This window comes from Aplidium turbinatum, chromosome 16, assembly GCF_918807975.1.
Source record: "Aplidium turbinatum chromosome 16, kaAplTurb1.1, whole genome shotgun sequence".
Taxonomy (NCBI): domain Eukaryota; kingdom Metazoa; phylum Chordata; class Ascidiacea; order Aplousobranchia; family Polyclinidae; genus Aplidium; species Aplidium turbinatum.
The window spans coordinates 11,486,251-11,507,388 of record NC_137487.1 but is presented as its reverse complement, the minus strand read 5'-3'; the positions used below and the strand labels follow the sequence as shown (position 1 = coordinate 11,507,388).

At 37.0% G+C, this 21,138-nt stretch overlaps 1 protein-coding gene across 1 annotated transcript; it reads right to left on the bottom strand.

Moving 5' to 3' along the window:
* Nucleotides 1-88: 88 nt before the first annotated feature.
* Nucleotides 89-20,359, bottom strand: LOC145785414 (uncharacterized). Its single transcript, XM_082597070.1, has 2 exons — nucleotides 18,869-20,359; nucleotides 89-1,376 (listed from the first exon to the last, which is right to left on the bottom strand). The coding sequence occupies exons 1-2, from the start codon at nucleotides 20,258-20,260 to the stop codon at nucleotides 1,194-1,196; spliced, it is 1,575 nt and encodes a 524-aa protein (XP_082453196.1). The 5' UTR covers nucleotides 20,261-20,359; the 3' UTR covers nucleotides 89-1,193.
* Nucleotides 20,360-21,138: the final 779 nt, after the last annotated feature.

Below are 21,138 nucleotides of genomic sequence, written 5' to 3'. Positions count from 1 at the left end.
GAGGTCTGGTATTCTTATTCGGGAAAAGTAATGTTTTCAGATGAGCTTTCAGTCTTTTTCGTAAGACGGCGATAATCGAGACGAAAAATTCACAATTATACAAACGTTTATTGTCAGAAACACACAACAACAAAATCACAGAAATAGTCTCTAACCAGCAGAGATTGGACGTAGATAGTACAGTATATACAAAACAGAAGGTTCAAAAGCAACAAGCGGTGGGAAAAAAGAGGAATATGTGTCTAAAATGGGCAGGCACGCAAACACAACCTCATTGGTGGAGGCACTTCATGTTGGAATCCCTGTTGGAAAACACTACTTACGAATGCTGAATTGACAAAGATATGCTTGTTTTTCAAAAAAGGCGATTTATCTGAATGATCAGGTGCTGTTCAAATATCATATGACGTTTGTACTTCACAGCCCCCCACACACACACATGACCACATAAGCAACATCACGTTTGCCGCCAATCCGTATGTTATAATGTAATTCTTGCAACCTCTCCTGCCACGCCGTCGTATGATATTTGACCAGCTAGTTTAAAAAATGGGACGGAAAAATTGCCTCGAAGAATTATGAAGCTTAATTATAAAACTCAACATACAAGAAAACATGTTGAATAAACGACCGTAGCCTAGGTACAGCATATAGAAAGAAAGTTTACACAGCGGTACTAGTACACATAATATCACGAGAAAATTTAATTTTCATACTAATTGAAGATTTGCAATCATACTGGATTTAAAGTTGGAAATTTTCAAAGCGGGTGTAACCTACTTTGCCGTAATTAAACCACATCTAGCTACAGTAAGTGTAATAGCAAAATGGTAAAAGAGCTGCAGCCTACACTTTGTTTTTTTCTAGCTATGAGACAACATAAGTAATAAGTATACTTTCTGTACTGAGAAATATTTACCATTGGTATCTTTGGATTTTTAGTGCATGTGTGGCATTATTGCATATTGTAGGCCCAGTGCAAAAGTCAATTAGGTAGAGGCCAAAAGCACGCTGTACGTTAATAAATAATGAATTTTTTCGTTGAGGTAAACAATTAAATTGCTGTACCGGTACTATCAATGCAGCTGTACAACTTTCGTCGGTCGTCAGAACGATTTTTGGACTTCCCAATAATTTACAATTTCGTTTCTCGAATGAAGGGCTACGGGACTTATCGAATGTGTCGACAACTTCTAGCCAAAACTCCAACGTAAGGTGTCGTTGTTGAGCCATGAAATGTCCGATTCTTCAAGAAGTTGTTGAATTTCGTCCGTGTTGAGATCAGGAAGCTCAAAATGAGACTTGCGTATGCAAGGATCGGCTAAACCAATGCCGCCTCCGAGAGTAATTTGGCTAAGATCGACGCAGAAATCATTCTGAAAATAAACAAGAGATGTAAAGTGAACGGAAAGTATTAAATTGCTTTCATCAAAGGTAATTTTATAGCTGACCAGTTCCTAACCAGCAAATCAACTTGTTTTTACATTACTGGCTGAGTTAGCCGCGAGGGTACTGTTATTTTGCATTCATCAAATGCTGGCATTTGCACAACAATATAACCTCTTAGTGTAATTTATTAAGAATCGATAAAGCTTTTTTTTAAGAAAAGAAACAATAGCCCTCGCCACGGCGGGTTAGCCGAGTTCAAAAGAGGCAACAAAGAACACCTAGCGTAGTTCAATACCAAAGCAGAAAACGGAGTTATAATTGAGTAACAACAGAAACATGGTACATAATTGCTACTGTTGGAACAAAAACAAATGCCATCGAAAATATGTTCAACCTTGCTACAAAACAGACATTGCCACAACGTTATTAGAGCTTCAGCTTAACGGAAACCAACTCGATGGATTTCGAACCATAAACTAATGGAGTGATACACATCAGTGGTTTGCTCAAAGTAAGAAATTCGTGGAGATATTTTTACTAACCATCAAACTCAAGAGGAAAACGCCCGGTTTGGACGAAGTCTGGCTACTAGTTGTAGGCTACATGTACGCTGTACAGCAATTGATAAAAAGCTGAGCGTTGACGTACGATAACGCTTTTCCATTTTATTGAGATTGACAATCTGTCTGTGGGAACCGCACCCAGAAAAGTGTGTGCCCACTGGAGCATGAAATAATGAGAAACAAACAGTTGAAGTGTGGTCATTAGCAAATATAGGTTTCCAACTGAAACATTATATTGTATGATATTTATTTGGAAGCCTACAGGCTATTGTATGATAACCAGCAGATGGAAATATAAACATCCACTATTTTTGTTTCTCTACAAAAACGTATGTTACCAGAAAATGTCGAATCCTACTGTTTTGCAGTTCTTACTCATACAGAATAAACAATCGTAACGGATATGATGTCTTAATCTACTTACAGTTTTCTAAAGGCGCAAGTTACAAATGTTTTTGTATTTATTTGACGCTGGTGTCACTAAGACTGCAAAAGAATGTCGTACTTTGAAGTTCCAACACCTTTAAAGTAGGCGAACATATTATTGGCCTGCTTAATATTCAGCAAACAAACTGTTGTGGGGCTTAGTTAAGACGAAAGACAAAGCATCAATGGAAAATTAGCAAGGAAAACTTTGCTACTTGTGACGGAGTTGCAGCAAGTAAACTAGGAGAAAAACAAGTTTGTTTTCAACTGAATCTCCGTCGATAAATCGATATGATGTCATAACCAGATATTGATTTCTATGGATCTTTCACCAGTGCCTGTTCGATTTTATGTCCTTGTTGCGAATTTGCGATACAACTTTGTCTAATTTAATGTGGTTTTCAGTGATTTTTTTGTTTCCACGGTCCTTATTAGCAAACTATAAACATTTTTCGCTTTCTCAGTTTTTTTTTTAATTGCAACAGGAATTTAGCTCATGCCAGTTTCACAACGAAGCCTTATGTTAAAAACTGTTTTTTAAGCTTTGTAAAAAAAGAACATACTGTTGCCTTGCCTGTTTACCAAACATTGATGGAAAATAAAACTTAGTTTATAAAAAATTATCAAACCAGAAATGGTGAAAGGAAAGCAGGAGCATCGATTACATTATAATCAGTCCCCAGGGATAACCTGAAATTTATTCTTAAAAGTAACCAAAAAAAGTATTATCAGGCTGTCAAAGAATGATTAGTTTTGCACGGACGAGAAGATTTCGTTTTTACAAGTAGAAAGTTCAACCAATTTATTTCAACAAAGACACAAGCTTTGTGTGCTTTCATCAGAGTCACCATGTCAGCTGTTGTGTATATCACAACACTGCCATACTACAGCAAGACAATGCAAATATTTTTCGACAGATTGACTAGGCGGAAATCGTCACAATTAATAAATATTAACGTGATGTAAATCTTTACAGCAAATCTAATTTGAGTTGCATACCGTAACCAAAATAGCTTGGACTTACGTATGCAAAAAAAACTTTCATGCAAATCACCATTAGGCCTATACCGATCTCATTTACCAGCTTAAGCATACGCGGTGAATATTGTTGGTGGTTTTTAATGATAAAACTTTTGGTAATATACGAATTAAAATACTCTGTCATACCAAGAACATCACATTCAAATCAGTAATGGCAATTAGCCTGCACACTGTCAAGCCACCACACAACAATTGCACTTCTCCATTTTTCGAATCAGTCCTGATCAACGTCTGCAGACGTTGAATCAATGTGAAAAAGGACTGATTTGCAGGGCATACATTGTAAAAAGTCACCTTTAGTTGTTCTAAGCTCACCTAATTGAGCTTTCAAAAAATGCCAGCTTAGTAATGGCCGTCAACGTACAGCACACTACCAAAACCTTCAAAATTGATGTGTTTATATCCTTCGGCAAGCTGCTCATCTAAATTCTTTGCAAGATTCAAACACTCAAAACTACCAATTATCTTGAATTATAATAATATTGCCTCATGAACGTTTTACTTCAAAGACGTCGATTTACGTACACAGATAGTAAAAACTAGCCTGTGAATTTCTTATTTGTAAAATGTTCTTTTTGTGAAAGCGTACTTCTATTTTTTGTCATTTGAACCGCACTATGAACTTCATAATTTCATTCTCTTTATCGTCAGGAAATATCATCAGAAAGAAGCCAACTCTTCACAAGAAAAAAGATGCAGCGTGGAAAACTTTATGTGCTTTGGATTGCAATTCACTATATTCAAGGGAATAGCTAGTAAAACCAAAACTACGACGCGCTCATTTGCGAAGACAGGACAAGAATAATTAGAGTAAACTTTTGTGTGGTGGTGTGGTATCACATATCTCGACATTTCAACTTTCTACCATTGACCTGAAAGAATAAGACACCATCACTAAGGTAAATTGTTGCTAAGACCCGTTCAAAATCCCAAGAAAAACTTTTGTAAAAGGTATCAATAATTAAAAAAATTAACCAGTCTCTTTTATCCATTCCAACAAGCAGTGTAAACTGCTGATTTTTTTAGTTGGAAGGAGTCTCCTAACGGTACAAGAGATACAGAACTACAACACAACAATAAAATTCTTGCAGATGTGTTTGTTTATGATTTCTGTTGGTCACATAATTTGATTCAGACTAAGGAAACGGAAACCTTGGCGTCATATTAAAACAATAACGATAAGCAGGCGCAAGAAAAAAAGACGGAAGTTTTCTTTAATTTCCACTTACGCTAGGGTCAATTAATTAGTATGTTAAGCAAAAGATGTTGCATGCAACGATCTGGCAAAGGTCAAAAAGCGCTTAACCATTTAAATTGATAGCAATGTGATCATGCTCCTAATACGTTTGGTCATCGCCATGAGGCATACTGGTAAATAGAAAACAAAAAGTTTGAATAGCTACAAATCGTGACTCTTTACAGCTGGCAGGAAATTACGGTATTTTAATAAAGGTTCTTCATAACAACATACGCCAGGCGATAACTTTGAAATATCTGTTGTCAGTTGTAGTTTTTTCGTCATTTAAAAATGGTACATACAAACAAATAACCTCTGTTAGATGGTAAGAAAGTATAAATGTGTAATTCATGACCGTAGTGTACACCTCGTTTCATCATGTACTTGAAACCAGATAAAATCAACAGTTTTCTTGGGCAGGTTGCCGGACATGCGAGATAAATTTCAATAGACACGGTGTATTTACTTCCCCCAAAAGCGCTGCATTTGGCCAGAAGGTTGTTCTATTTTACATTGGATAAACATATAGTAACGTTAACTCAAGACGATATTATTTTGCAAACGTGATTGCCGAGCGTGCAAAGCTAAACCCAAGAATCAGCTGTTTATCGGCTGGTTCCGTGAATCCGATCTTTCGTTCCAATACAACCGTCGTTGCTCTGTCTTTTTTTCTCTTTGAAGCAACGCTCACTGCTCTTCCTTGCAAAGCGACCAGCTCTTCTCTTTTACATGACTCATAATAATCACTTGACAATGCAATCTGACAAAAGCTTACCAAATCAGACGTTCATCCGAAACGTAAAGTGATAGAGAAATCAGTTTAAAACTAGTCTATATGTAAAATGCTGGCTATGAAGCAAAGAAGTCGAATTTTTAAACCAGAAACAAACACACTGTCCGCTCAAAATTCTTTTTTATTTTGCAAAACTGCTCAAATGTACAAAAAGCAGCAGCAAAAAGGAAACCAATAACTACTCAGCCCTAAACGTCTGCTGTCTCAAGAATAATCTTGTGTGCGACGGAGCTTATCGATCTGGATTGTATATTCCAGTAAAAGCAACGCGAAAAGGGTTGCAAAACCACTTGTCTGCTGAACAACGGGACTGAAAATCAGCATCTTGAAGAGACGGAAACATTTTGAAAACAGTAAACCCAGTGAAAAAATGTTTAATTAACGAAGTCATCCCAGCTGAATTAGTGCATTATGTTGTCCCGACAGTATAACTGTTTTTGCAATAGAAACCACGATAGCTTAAACAAAGTCTTTTGCACAGTTTGAAAGCGCGATGCAAGTGCAATTTCTGAGATTTCTTTGTGTCATTTTAACAATCAGTAGGTAATGAACTGGTATCGGAGCTGAAGCGCAATCAGCAATATTATGTCGGAGCGATCACCAAACGTTTTGGAAGCACGGTTCGAGAAAAAGTTGCACCATCAGAAGAAAGCTTTGTTATTGTTCGTGACTGTTTTTAAGGTCGAACATTGCAGATTTGCTGATGCGGTTTGCAATCTGCTTGCGCAGTCACCTTTCAAGCACCTGGCATCAGCATAATGCAGATTTGAAATTTTGATCAACTCGCAGCCTAATCCTATCCTATCAAAATGAGATTACGATTTGCGCAATTTTCTATTCACAAACGTTGCGCCACAAAGCAAATATTGTTAATGTCCGTAACGCAATTACTGGGAAGTCTCCACCCCAAGATTCACGCTTGACAAACTGCTTTGCGCTAAATAAAACTAGTTTAAATGAATTGACAATAATTTTACAGGAACAAAAGCACACACGAAACATCAAGTTGCAGGTTATTTTCCATGTGTAATCGAAATCGCGTGCCAAGAGAAATAGAATTGTCAAGGGCGCGTCGAGTAGTTAGGTGCCAAGAACCTGCCAAAAGTAAACTGAATGACGATGAGTCATTCCGAGAGAGAGATGGCGCAACAAGGTGTAATGGTTTCCTTTGCTGTTTGACAGAACTGCATCTAAACTGTTGCTGTAAAACCAAGCGTACAATCACAGTCGTCAAGTGAACGATTCAATCTTTTGCGTTGCATGGCATTGCAGCAATGTAGTCATATCAATGCATGATGCTTTTGCAACGGGAGTTCTTTTTGCGATATGGAAGCGCGAAATTGCATTGGACATAACCTCATCAGCCAGAACAGGAAAACCGGTCACTTCCGTCGTGCATATAATAACGAGAAGCGAAAACCATCTACCAAGTTTCAAATTTTACAAAAACATGCTAGTGCGATTGATAAAAGCCTGTCTTCAACATGAAACTCAATAAAGACAATGTTGCCATCACAAAATACACATGCTCACTGCAAACACTGAAAACGAGAGTAAGAAAAGGCATAAAGATAACATCAATAAAACTGTATTCATGCTGAAATCTCATCAACCTATTTTGCCTAGAACAGGGCCACCCCAGCCAACCAAATAAGGACTGGCGTTTTCGTTGTGACGGCTTGTTTCGTATTTGATCTAATAAGCCTTTTTCTTTAGGCGAATAAACCAACATCGGAGGTTTCATGTTTTGTAATGTTTCATTGATGTTATTTTTACTACAGAACTAGATATTCCAAACAGAACAGAGCAAAACTCGTGTAATGTAACTCTTGTTCAAAGCAAGTGACATTCAGCAGCCTTCAACAGGTCAATCAAATGTAACTATTGAAACAAGAATTTAAAACCTCGAAAGGAGGATTGCCACAGTGTCACACAACACGCACAAGTTAGAAGAATAGAATCACAGTTCACTTAGCTGTATGCAAGGACCTTGTATGCACTGCTTTGCATGTGATAAGGAAAATAGAAGTTAAACCATCGGACAACGTCTTTGGTTTCTGTGCCAATGAAGCCACGTTGTTGATCGGTAGTTCTCATACATTATTCAAACTTTTCGTTCTTAGCCACTTTCACAAGAAGGCAAGCGATGCTGGGCCTAATATTTTCAGTGAAGAAATGCTTTCATTTCCTTCACCAACAGCTTGAACAGTATTTTGGTAAGTTTACGTAAACACGACGTCATTTAATGATAAACATTCGACACACAAAAGCACCATTTTTCAGCACAATTTTTTTCATTCCCCATGACAGGCGAAAATTATCACTCAACGACAGTCGACGTGGAAAACAAACCGACAATGTTTCGTGTAGAAACTTTCCATTACACAAGCGAAGAACACCCACCATACTATTTATATTGCAAAGTCAAACTCAAACAATTGCAAAAGTTCAACTTGCGCTGTTTGCAAGGCACGATAAGCCTACACCATGGCCCAGGCAAAAACAAAATTACGCCAATGATGTTTCATGCCGTCATACCTGCGAATTACAACAGCAGGTCAGTTAAATGATTTATTCGTCAAATTGATAGCAAACAAACACAAAAAGGTACGACCGTGACCGAGAACGACTACCAAAGTGTCACTGATATTATGAAAATTAGTTTCCGTAGACTTGTTTTCACGCAGTGTTGGTAATACACGCGATATGGAAGAATTGACATAAAACTAAAGAAAAAAAGGCTTATGTACTTTTACTTTAATTCAGTTGTTTTCAATCTTTTGAAGTAGCCTATGATGCGGATCGTACGTCACTGACATTGCATTGTGACGTTACAAACAAAAGGAGCGGCTGTTCACTTGAAACTGCGGTGATAATCTTTCATTGTGGGACCAAATATGCATGGCGATACACAAGCAGAAAGAAAATGCGATTGCACCATTACGATGTTTGTTCGTAGAATGGGTTATAATGAAGTTTTGAAATAAAGCGAACATATAAAAACGATTTGTATTACGCTATTTTAATTAACTACTTTTATGGCCAAGGTTTCGGCTATGTGTCATGAAAACTATTTTAGTAGCCTACAGAATTATCATGGATTGAGAAACGCCATCAACGATTAAAACGGAAGCGTTTTAATAACTTTCAAAAAGTTTTGCGACAGTTAATTTTCACGAACAAGCAATTTTATAGACGCAGATAACTTCTATTTGTTACGTCAATTAAAGGACCTTCTTCCTCACAACAGTTTCCTCATTTTGAAGTTTGTGAGCGACTTGTTTACATTTTGACACAGTCCCATACCACTAATTTTGAATTAAGAAAAAGCGCCCATGATATGCATAGTAGTACTGTCCAACCAAAACTTAAAATTTTCTCAAGTCATACCGTATGTTGTAATAAAAAATAATGTATTTCTTATTTCTTTTTATGTAAGAAAAACCTTTTAAGATAGCATAAAGCAGTTTGGTCCAGTAGTTTCCTCATTTAACTTTACGCTGTATTAATCGACAGCTAATTCCTCATTTCTTGGGGGAATTTTGATAAATGACGAAGCATATAGTTTCTGGTTGTTGGCAGGCTGGCGTGTTGGGTTTAGCATACGTCACTAGTTTCTAAACTTAGTGATAGATTAACTTTTCTAGAAGTTATATTTTCAGAGTCACGTGCCAAAACAAAAGCACGTAATTGCAACGCACGTGCTAATCACTGGAGGCAGATTTTTTCTAAAATCCACCACGTCACATCACAAGGCAACAAAACTTATAAATATACTTGCAACAATTACTCAGCATTTGTTTTTTTATATACCTCACAATCTGTTATACATGCAGGATTGTAAACTATTATGACGTAGTGCTTCCTTGTCATTGGCTCAGCGAAACACGCCTTCAGAAAATCAATTTATTGCGTAACAAACCTAACTTGTTTTTCAAACTTGCCTTTCCAGGAATGAGAAAAGAAACGTGTCGAAAAGCGCTATGGCACATAAGCTCCCATTTGAATTAGTGGGTATTTTGTAAATATTTCACAACCAATAGAAAAAGATGTTTCAATATACCAGCAGTTCAATTGAGGAAAATTGGAGTACATTTTAACGTGCTTAATCAGAGCTAAGCTTATTTTTTATTTACAGAAATCAAGCTTCATCTTTCCAAAATCGTTGATCAGCAAAACCGCCAAAGTATGTTTTTTGAAAAGTGCTGTCAGCTACAAGGGATAGATATTTCCTGCATTAATCCATAAACTATCAAGCAGTTTGAGATCATGTCTAGAGGCAGGTCTGAGTATCAAACTAAGATCTTGGAAGCCTTGTACATAAAACGTCACAATCCACTTTTGAACAGACAATTGTATGCTTGCAGCTCGTCTTTCTTGCTCTCAGTATTTTAAAATTAGTTTTTTCGCACCTTGCCTTTCTACCATATCATGTGATCTGTTTAACACCTTTTGATGCAGTTACCTTTGATTCTCGTGGAGCCTAGCCTTCGGCTCTGGTGCTGGTAGATCTGAGATCGATTCCAGGTCGGGTCAAACCGAAGACTTTAAAAACGGTACCGATTGTGTTCTATCCTGCATAGCGCAGTGAGAATGAGTCGGGTAATAATGTGATAACATCGTAAACCTGATATAAATTGAAAATGAGCCCTGTCGCTAAAAGACCTTAGCTGTTGTAGAGCGACAATCAATAAAACCATAACATTATTATTCGTGGAGCCTATATCGTTGAGTTTGAGCTAGTCAGAAGTACTGAGCAGTTTTTGTCCTTTTCTGTTTATAGATTTAGTTAACCATTGTATTTTTTTCAGATGTAGTTAATTTGTATGTATATTATTCCTGAAGAGGACATCTTGTGATGTCGAAAACGTTCGATACTTAATTTGTTGCGTAGTTTTATGTTTATGTAAATGTAATAAACTTGAAGATGTTAAACTTGATCACGTTGCTCGGCTTCGTATGCCTATGGTTCAACAAGACAAACTCTCTACCGAAGCTCCATCAATCCATAAGAGAGAGAGAGAAGTTTTTTTTTTATTTGCATCAACAGCACATGTGGAAAAAACAATACAAGATTACAATGTGAACTAGAACAACAAACGTTGATGAATTACAATTTGCCGTTCACAAAGATTTTTTTTTCACAAAATCAAATTAAAGCTGATTGTACAGGAATATAGAAACATATTTGTGCAGCTGCAGCACAGAAAAACGCTTGAGTTCATCTAAAAAAAATTTTTGCACTTCTAGCCAATCTAACCGCTTTCAATTCGCATGTCAGCATTCCCCATTGAGATGTAACTAGCCTCAGCCATATGCGATCATACAGTATGATACCTCCGGCTAAGGTGCAACTTGCTTTTGGAATACTTGGAGTTGGATGTCACACTTGTCAAATGGAAATCACGGGAACTTTCCAGTCAAAAAGATCTGTCATTTTTACGTTGATTTAACGTCTGCAGACGTAAATGACAGATTTTGCTCTCTGGACGGAGTGTTGCTGAGAAGCTTCAGGAAGATCGACAAGTCATAAAATTTCAATTTCGCAGAAACAGCTGATGTTATTTACCACAATAAAATTTTGTAACAATAGAGGTAAAATTAAATCCTAACGTCCGTGACCCGAAGGTATTGCTACAGGACATTTCCATCTAGAAAAGTTGTCACTTTACATCCTTTTAACATCGCCCGACGTTAACAGCCGGGTAGGCATGACACCGCATGATCTACTTTTTCAAGTGTCAAGATCAAATGGTATAATACCTAACACCAGTGAGGTGAAATTGCTGTGTTTTTGAGTGACGACGCATGTCTCAGGTTGCTGTTAATTAATGCAGCAACTTTGCATAACTTAGTAAAACATGCAAGTTTATATCATGGTTGTCTTACAGGTACACAACGTAGCAACTTGTGTTATAGTTTGGTTGCTTCAGCAATACAAACACTATCCGCAACAAGAGATGTCACCAGAAATTGCTTCACCATTACAAGTCAACTAAACACGACTTGACCGAATATCCAAACTCAATACCAGTCATAAGGTGAAATATTTTTTTGTAGAAACCAACATGCCAGCTATGATAAATACTTATTACATCATCTAACATTGATTCAACACCCATAGAGTGGTCAGTGGAGAAAAACATTCGTGCAGGGTAACAATTTCTGTCCTTGGAAACTCATGCAAGTCGCTTGAAATTTTAAAATGGTTTAGTTTATGCAGCTGAATTCTAACATAAGACTACAATTTAAAATAATGTAAAACAGGTTTAGACAGGTCTTGCATTAATCGCACAGTAACGACCTGTTCTACTCATGGTTCGACATTGATGGAGAAATCATAAAATGAGTCATACTACATAATGGAGCAAACCTCTCTTGAGCACAATAAATTTATTTAAACGTCATTCCAATTTAGGTTAATAGGATCAAGTAGTGTTTGATTTAATAGGGCCGTTTGAAAACTGAACCTTGTCACAAGTCGTCGTTTTATCAAAATTTTAAGCTCTGGTGAACAGCTAATAGAAGTGTTCGGAGCAAACCTAAATTTTCTCGTCTCAGTTTAGCTTTGAAAGCCGTTTTTACGAAAGAAATACTGTGTTTTATTTCGCTTCGTTATGTAGAACGAAACCGAACTCACACTTAAGATTGCACTTCTAATGAAACTTCTTTGTGTTTTAATTTTCTTTTTAAATTGAAGTAAACTCCAAAAGAAACTTGTTTCAACGAAAAAAGTACTTTAACTTCATTGGTCAGATTATGTAGGGGGGGTGGAGTAAAGAATTTTTAAGAGTTTTAACATTGATTTTTTTATGAGCTATACGTCCCTCTTATAGCTGCCAATATGTTTGTACGGTTCAATTGTGCAGATGCTTTGTAACATGACATTGTTGGAAGACGTTGAATCAATGTAAATGGGTTCAATCTGCAGACGTTGAATCAATGCAAATATGACGGATTTTGCTGTCTGGAAACCTGCAATGCAAATAACGACGACTTCAAACGCCCGAGAACTCTGTTTCAATTCCCGTTTTACAAATTAAATATTCTCTCTGTGACAATTCGACATTAGCCTACTGGTTTCAGGGATGTTTAAGAATAGTTAGTTCAAGCAAAACTTTCCAACAAAATTTTTATTTGAAATGAAAAGAAATAAAATCAAGATAACAAAAATAAATTCTTTGCCAAAAAAAAAAAAAAAAATTGAAATTTCAAAATCCCAACGAAACGAAATTGCTCTTGCCAAAACAAAAAAACGCAACGAAACCAAACGAAATGCTGTATTTCGAAATGTTTTTGTTTCTAACAGCCTTAGTTACAAAGCATTTCGTGGTTCACTGTTAAAAATGGACGCTATCTGAATTTCATTCTAAAGTTTACATTAGATTTCAAGTTTTCAGTTGCCTGATTCGTCCTGTGCTGACGTTTTAATGACGCCTACAACGCATTTCCATTGCTCTACATCATTATTTCCTGATTATGTCATGACAAAGGAAGGAAAACAGAAAGAAACGTGCGCTCCTCAAAACACAATTTGAAAAAATATTTTAATAAATTAATACACAAACGAATGAGAATAAAACGTCAAGCGACTCCCGCGCATGCGCAAAGTAAATGCTGATTCAATTTCATGATTTATGTAAATAAATGAGACAATAACTACTACACAGTGCAAAGTGCAAAACTTGGTAGAATAAACATAAGATCGATACCGAAAACGAGATCTACGTTTTTTTTGCTTCCGTTTGGGAGTTTCCTACATTTTTCGAAAATCAAATAACGTTTGGCAAGGAAAGCTTTCGGAGATTTCCACACAACTGGTAAAAATTCAATCTTTTTAAGAGCAATCAATAACCAAACGATGCAAGCGAGTGGTACCATATCTACACAGAACAGTAAAGACATAAGAAAAGGGAAGTTAAAATTTATAGGCTACAAAGAAACTAAACTTAATGTAGGCTACATCAAAGCTTTTTTGCGTGCATTTGTATTTAAAGCAACACAGACAACTCCGTTTTGTATAGAAGCATTGTTACATAACTTCAACTTCGCCATTTCAAAACAAACCACTTAAAACAGACTTGTTATAGCACCCTTATTTTATGACACTTGTTATTGTTATTTGCTTTAATGGTGAAATCGTTTAAAACAACTTTAAACAAGGTTAAACGACTACCATTTATCTGTAGGCCAAAGATCGTAAGCTTTCAGCAAAGTGAAGTGTTGACATTGACAGCACCTCTTGAATACACACGATAGCTTACTGTAGTTTCAGAAAGATAAAACTAACGTTGTAACTTGCAAATCAAAACCTGTTGATACTGATAAACCCCAAAGAAGAACGGTGACTCCCCTTCACACCTTGCAGGTAATATAAGTTCAGTTATAGAGCAATTAGAAAATAACATGCTAATGTCACAATTGTTTGTACATACAGTACTGTGTCTCTGTATGTTATTTTCAGGAAAAGAAATGTTGTTTTTTGCTAACTCAACTCAATAAAGCTGCATCCAAAGGCATGTTGATATATCACGCTTGTAAGTTGCAACAACAAATATCTGCAGTAGGCTACTTATCATTGAAATCAGCCAAACAGTATTGTAGAAAACTTTAGAAGAGAAAAAAAAAACATCATACGCAGTAGACTACAATATAACCCAAAGAAAAGAGAAAAACATGTTTAAATTTTGTCGACGTAACAAATACAGATCTGGTGTAGTAAAGTTCAAACATTCAGCTTTAATCTTTTCAAAATTCGATAAATCAAAATGTGGTGAGCTAGCAAGTTTTGCCGTTGTGGGGTTGGAAAGCCCAGAAAACATGTTTCCAATGTCCGTTACTATAACAGCAAGCGAAAAAAACAATTGAGCCAAGTGAATTTCTCATAACCTTTCATCCAGTTCACAAAACAACTTCAAGTCCATACGCCTTGTGATGTCACGCAACCACGTGGTCACGTGATTATCTGGCAGGTTTCGGAATCAACAACAAGGCTCGAAGTGAAAAGGCTAGCACAAATCAATATAATTTACAAGCAATTATTTGCAGACGAAAAAATTCCGAAATGATTTGGAAAAATTACCTTATGATTTGCGAGCAGTTACTTTTTGAGCGGAATATTTGAAACTTTACTATTGCGTCACAACGTCAAATGCACATGACTTGGCCTTGGTTAAATTCCATTCTGACGTCAATGTACAAAGTGGTGATTCAATCAGTGTTGGCAGTATGTATGCGTTAATTTCCTCAATAAAATCTTAGTTTAGCATAAGACGTAAGTCATATCATTCTTAGAAGGCCTTGGAATTTAAAGATATAATTAATCACTTTACATTTACGAATACGGATAAACACTTGTTCAAATCAATTGGAGTTATTTTTGTCAGTTTAGTGATGCACCGTTTTCTGTAAATGAAAGATGTTTGCCAGTATATTCACATGACAGTTCGTGTGGTAGAGTTTGATTAAAATTTACAGGAAAATGTTTAGCTTCTCGTAAGCAAACCTTTCTAATTCAGATAAAAGGTTTGACGAAATACACAATTCAAGATCAATAACGTATCCGGGTTATATGAGTTGATAAGGTGATTCATGTGTTGACTTGGCTTTAAAAACAATTAATTTCATGAGATTTTTTTCGCAAACACTTGTCAAGACACATTGAAACAACGCAAATTCACAAATAAGTGACACAATTATTGCAAACCTTCTTGCCACAAATGAAGAGCACACCTACCAAGCTACTATGATGTCATAACCGCAGTTTGATGAGGCATTGGCGTCGCAATTAAAAGGAACCCAGTTGCATCCAATGTAATTTTGGCTGTGGCGTTGAATTTTGGAAATATTTGGACATTCCCACATTTTTTTTTTAAACGATTGTTGGCGAACAGAAACTACTATTCAAAATATACAGACATAATTATACAGTACTCGCACTACATCCACTAATATTCAAGCACGTCTTAAATGATTCAAGGTCTTGCCACCTTTTCCTGTTCATTGACGTGCTGGTATATCGACTAACTATTGTAGCTGATAGTGTATTTTTCTTTCCGGACTCGTTGATGACAATAAATGATGTTGAGATGTAGTTTACGTAGAAAGCAAATGGTAACTCGAAAGTCTAAACAGTTTTTAACTTGTTCAAAATGTTCAGGTCAAAGTTTGGCAACCAAGCTCCGAAATATACGTAAACTACAGCACTGTATAGTTCCGATTTATAGACCAACTACATTCTTACAAATTACAGTAAAAACCAAGATATATTATATTGGCCTGAAGCAGACCAACCGTGACGTCATAGCATCACACTTTGTGATAGTGTTGGGAAGCAATAAATTATAAGATGATATATTCTAGGCGAGACGTGCTGTCGCGCAAAGGCTACAAATGTGGTTCGACAAACCATATTTGGTACAAACATGTCATACAATCTGTAACTTAACATGGGCGCTACAAAAGGTTTGTTGAAATGAAATTGGAAATCTAGAGCTCCAGTCTAGCAGACTAGTGACTGTTCTGAAGCGTACACCAGTTCAGTATGCCATTTAAAGTGCATAAATTCAACGTGTTTTAAGTTAACTCAAATAGCAGAAAATGATTTTTTTTGCAATGAGACAGCCCAAATCAGGGCTTAACTTATTGAAATGACAATACATCTCAAAACGGAGGTGACAAAAATTTTAAAATTTAAAAGTGACTGCATGAGAGACACGTGAAAGATTATAATAGCTTTTGGATAAATAAACAGCCCCCATAACAATAAACATGGTCGCGTTGTCAGGAAATCCATTCCTCATGTTAACTTTACAGTTTTCATGTTTAGACATACGCGAATGTCAACTTATGACCAGACCACAGCACATCAAAAGCTTTCTAGTTTCTACCGCATCAATTTGAAGTAGTGTGCTAACTAAATGCTGTTGATAGGCCCGAAAGGGTACAAAGTCCTTGCCAGATGCCGCTCAGAAAATTACAAGTAAGTGTACTTGAAAACTTTCATAAGTATTCATACCCACCTTGAAAGGATTGACTTAGTCTCCCTCTGTAAAGCAATCATTGATGTAAAACAAATATTGGTCTGCTTTCAATCAATGTAGCAGATACTCTAATTTTAGAAAGTGCCATGGAGATAATTGCCTATTTCGCATGACCAATTTCATCAGAACTAACAAAGCTGTAAGACACAGCTAAAATTTTTATTGTATTTACATCGTAAGACCGCACAATTATGCAAAATAATGCAGATATTGTTCGCTTAGTATTGAACAAGCAAACAATCGAAAGCGCCATTGACTAATTTTCCCAACAAAATTACTAAAATAACATTTCTGAATTAATCCAGGATTAAAGTGACTGCGAAAACAGTTTGGTTTCACGTACGTTGTGCACAGCAACTCCTGCTGGTGTAGGCAGTTCTACGCTATCGTCTGTCAATTACTTGCATATTCCAGCATGACCAAGTATGGAAAGAACTTAGTAGCCTACTCGAAAAACATACGAGAGACGGAACCCGTTTTTATGGTGGGAGGTCGTGATGGAATTGACTTATGTAATGGAAAGAACCTTTCATCACTATTTGTTATACAAGCATACAACAAGCAACAATAAACAAGCTTCAAAACAGCTGTGTTAGCGCTTGTAAGTTCAAACGGATCAATTGAGATTGACGAGTTATCACTGAGAAGGGTTTGCTTTCACACTATGTGTCACTTGGTTCTCTTTCATGAAGAGATGTGATTTCCACGTGGTACCTGGTTTGCACTGAGCTTTAACTGGGTTTCAAGATCAAGAGGAATAGCAAAGTTTCATTAATACATGGACTTTGCTAATTTGAACCATCTCCAGGTCAGCAAATGTCCTTTTTAAGATTGATTCCAGGTCTGCAGACATTGAACCAATATGAAAGAGAGCTGATATGCTGGCCTAGTGACTTCATAAAGTTTGCTCATGCAAAATCTAAAACAATAACCGAGGCCTCTCTAGGAAACCGTGCATGGTGAATGACAACATTTTGATAAGCGATTGCCTTCCGAAAAGCTAAAATGACGACGTTGTTTGTTCGGCAAATTGAACAAACACCTTGTTGATTAAGGCTCTTTTTCAATAAACTTTGCAGTAAACAGCAAACACCCGGTCGAGCCGACAGTCGGCATTGCTAATGAGCACAAAGCTTTCTAAGTAAAAATTATGCTACAGGTGACTCTACTGAACAGCTGGGCTCTGCTGTTTGTGAAATATTTTCAAAACATTGATAACAAAGCCAGATCCGAAAGAGAAAGCGACGTACCAGAAGGTATCAAAAGCTACAAGAATCAAAACAAAAAGCTTTGAGTGGATGGCATATGGCAAACAATAAACTAAAGTGACAGCAAGAAGGTTCAATCGCGAGCTTTCGAAACGCAAAACTACCGACAAAGATCTATGCAAACTAATAAGCAAAACAAAACCCCCATGATACGCAATTGACAAATGGCAACCTTTGTGCTTACCAAATAAATAGGCTACAGTTCAAATAAAGTCAATAAATCCTTAAAAACTACAGTCGTATATCTTAAGTCAATATGAAACGGCCAATTACACATTGTGATAATGATCAACGAACCACATTAGAATGAACAATAAATGTTTTGCAAGGAACAGGTAAAACGGATATGGAATTTTTTTTCAGTAATGAGTGACAAAACGTACATTGCAGGCACAAATCACAAACCTATCTACATAACCTACTAACAATAACATCACATGCACTCAAAAAGTTGGACTTCACGTGAAGAAGATTGCTAAACTAAAATGTAGACCTTACAAATTCAATTTCTCCCAGCTCTGCCAGTTCGCACCGCAGCATATGTAAAAATCAGAACTCTATCATCAATTGACAAACGTTTTAAATTGTGTAGACGCCATATTTCAGCATAAAACGCTAACCAGCAGGTTATTCCTTCTGTGTAAGTGCAAACACAAAAATACAAGCTGCTGACAAATGTCCGAGTAGAAATAATCCAGTTCTAGTTACTGCTATATCCCAGTTGGAAAAAGCTGTCCATTTCACATTGTTTCAATCTCGCTAAACGTCGATACATCAAACAGAGAGTCTTGCTGACTGCTGTTTACCCTTTTCTAAATTTCACTATATCCCACAAGACTGGCCAATAGCCCTATTTCTTTGTGATAAACTGCACATAGTATCTTATAAACAAGGCCAGATATACGCTCTGTTTCTTCGCAAACGCAACTCAAACAAGCCTTACCAGTTTAGTCGTATTCCAGTCAGAAAAACAATCCTTTTTTTACATTGATTGAACGCCTGAACACCTTTGATTACTGCATGAAGGACTGATTGTTTTGGCTGGAATGTTCCAACCAACAAATTTTGCAACACCAAATAGAAATGAATATACGTCAAAAAGAACTCACCTTTAACATTTCTTGTGATGATTCCTTTGGACTCACGGGAGACGTAGGGGGTGACACTCGTGGGTTTGTAATGTTCGATTGATGCGTGCTTGACAATAGTCCGTTTACGTTACTCACTTCTACGACTGATGGCTTCTGGCATATTGGAACAAGACCTTGCAAGGGAGGCGGTAAAGTAGAAACGGCAGATGAACTTGTGAGGAATTGATTGTCCGTGTTTTCAGCAAGTAGAATCAATTGTGTGTTGCCTTCTGTTTTTGTTTTTATCATCGTGCCTTTCACGAAGCCAAGGCGGTGGTAAGAGTCTACTTGGCTATGCACTGTGACTTTTTCCTGTTTAGGCACAGGATAAGCACTTGCGTCAGGGTTCACAGGTTCAGATTTGACTGGGTCAAAGTTCGTGTAAGCACCATTAGTTGATTGAGGTAGGGTCGAGGTGACAGCAACTTGAAGAGGATTGAAAGTGGCGATTATTTTGGGTTTGGAAGTGGAAAGCAGGTTAATGTTTGTTTCATTGGTAGCTAGCTTTCGTTGTTTGGCAAATTTGTCATTGATCAAACTTGCTTTGCGTTTATGGGAGTCAGTTTCAGTAACAATGGGGGAAGTTCTAAATGAGGAAGCAATTTTCTCAGTTTTGTCTTGGTGCTCTTCGGGTTTGGTTTTAATCAATAAGTCTTTTGTTAAGACACATTTTTTTACCGCTTTGGCTTTCTTTTTTGGTTTGTATTTATAATCGGGGTAATCTTTCATGTGTTGTAATCTCAACCTGTCCGCTTCTTTTGTGTAAGGAGCTTTGAGATGAGCCGGTAATTCTCTCCAGATACGTCCCAAGTTCCTGCTTATTTCAGCGTTATGTAGCTCGGGTGTTCTTTCCATTATCTTTCTTCGCTTGATTTGAGACCAAATCATGAAGGCGTTCATTGGGCGCCTTATGTAATCAGGTCTTGCAGCAAGCTTCTTTTGACTGCTGGCCGACGGCGGAGGAAGTTCTATCTTTGTTTCTGTTTCAGTCCTAAGTTCTGCGAGAATACTTTCTATACTCTCCCGACTTGATTCAGATATCGTTCGAGGTTTCGGTCTTTTAAAAACCAACTTGTTATTTTGTGCGGTGTGGCTCGACTTGTTTACTTGGTCCACTGAGTGACTGCTTCCTGCTTCCTCAGGAAAAAAGTCAATACATTCTAGTGTGGGCGACGGTGAAGAGGCATGGACCATGCCACAAAATTTTCTCCCATTGGTGTAAGCGTTTGAACATTCTTCGTCTAGGTCACTGTCTGAACCCATCCCAGACACTGCTGAATCAGGAGAACCTGGTGACCTTTTCATGATTTGTTGGGATAGAAAAGTAGACGTATTCCCAAATTTGCTTGTGCTACTAGGGAGCTGTGACATGACGAACGACTTACTGTCTTTTAACTACAAGATTAAATCAGTTCTACTACAGTATTACAATCGATAAAAATTATTTGCACAGACGTTTACTTGTCGCTTTGTATCTGAATACAATAGAAAATTATTGACATAAAGCAGAATATAATCGCAAACCTCTTTATTAGAGTAATCGTACAACGTAACAAGGGAATACTTTCTCAATTTTGTTCCACTTAAAAAATAGGGAGTTTTTCTTTCAAAACCTGCCTCGTCACTACTGTCTATGTCACCGTCGCTGTTCTACATGTCATCTACACAGAATCGGTAAGTAATTCTAGCATGTATTGTCTACATACATGCCCAACAGCTAACTAGTCTTCAACATCACTGTACGCCTATCTCCATAACAAATTGGTTTTTATTTTTAAGTCATGCATAACCATTAACCACCCCAAGCAACTCATGTAGCATTCTGCGTCATCTGGCAGTGCGAACCTTATTTCGTGGTATAAAGTAGGAAGCTTGATATAGCTGTGAGTTGCTTTTTTCTTTTTTCCGCCTCTCTCTCGTTTTTGTCATGGTGACAGTCAGCTGGTAACCAATTTGCTCGTTCACCAGCTGATTGACTATCCACATTCCACAGCCTGAAGGCAAATCCTGGTTTAAAACGTTTTCATCGGTGCATTTGGTTTTGGTTCCAAACAAAATAACCTTTGCTAAGTTTGTTTATTTATCCTATTTATTTTGTTGACTATACAGCTCTGTTACAAGATACGCCCCTTTTAAGTAACCATTTTCATCAGGACAATTATCGTTTCTAGCACTGTTCCCGACAATTTTCACCAAATCAAACGTCATATAAAAACCGTTCAAGTCTACTGAATATTACGTCATGGAAC

Excerpts from the sequence above, each read along its gene's own strand:
- LOC145785414 (XM_082597070.1), bottom strand. The coding sequence starts at position 20,260 with ATGTCACAGCTCCCTAGTAGCACAAGCAAATTTGGGAATACGTCTACT. Across the intron at positions 1,377-18,868 it reads CATCACAAGAAATGTTAAAG|AATGATTTCTGCGTCGATCT; the intron begins GTGAGTTCTTTT and ends GTTTATTTTCAG.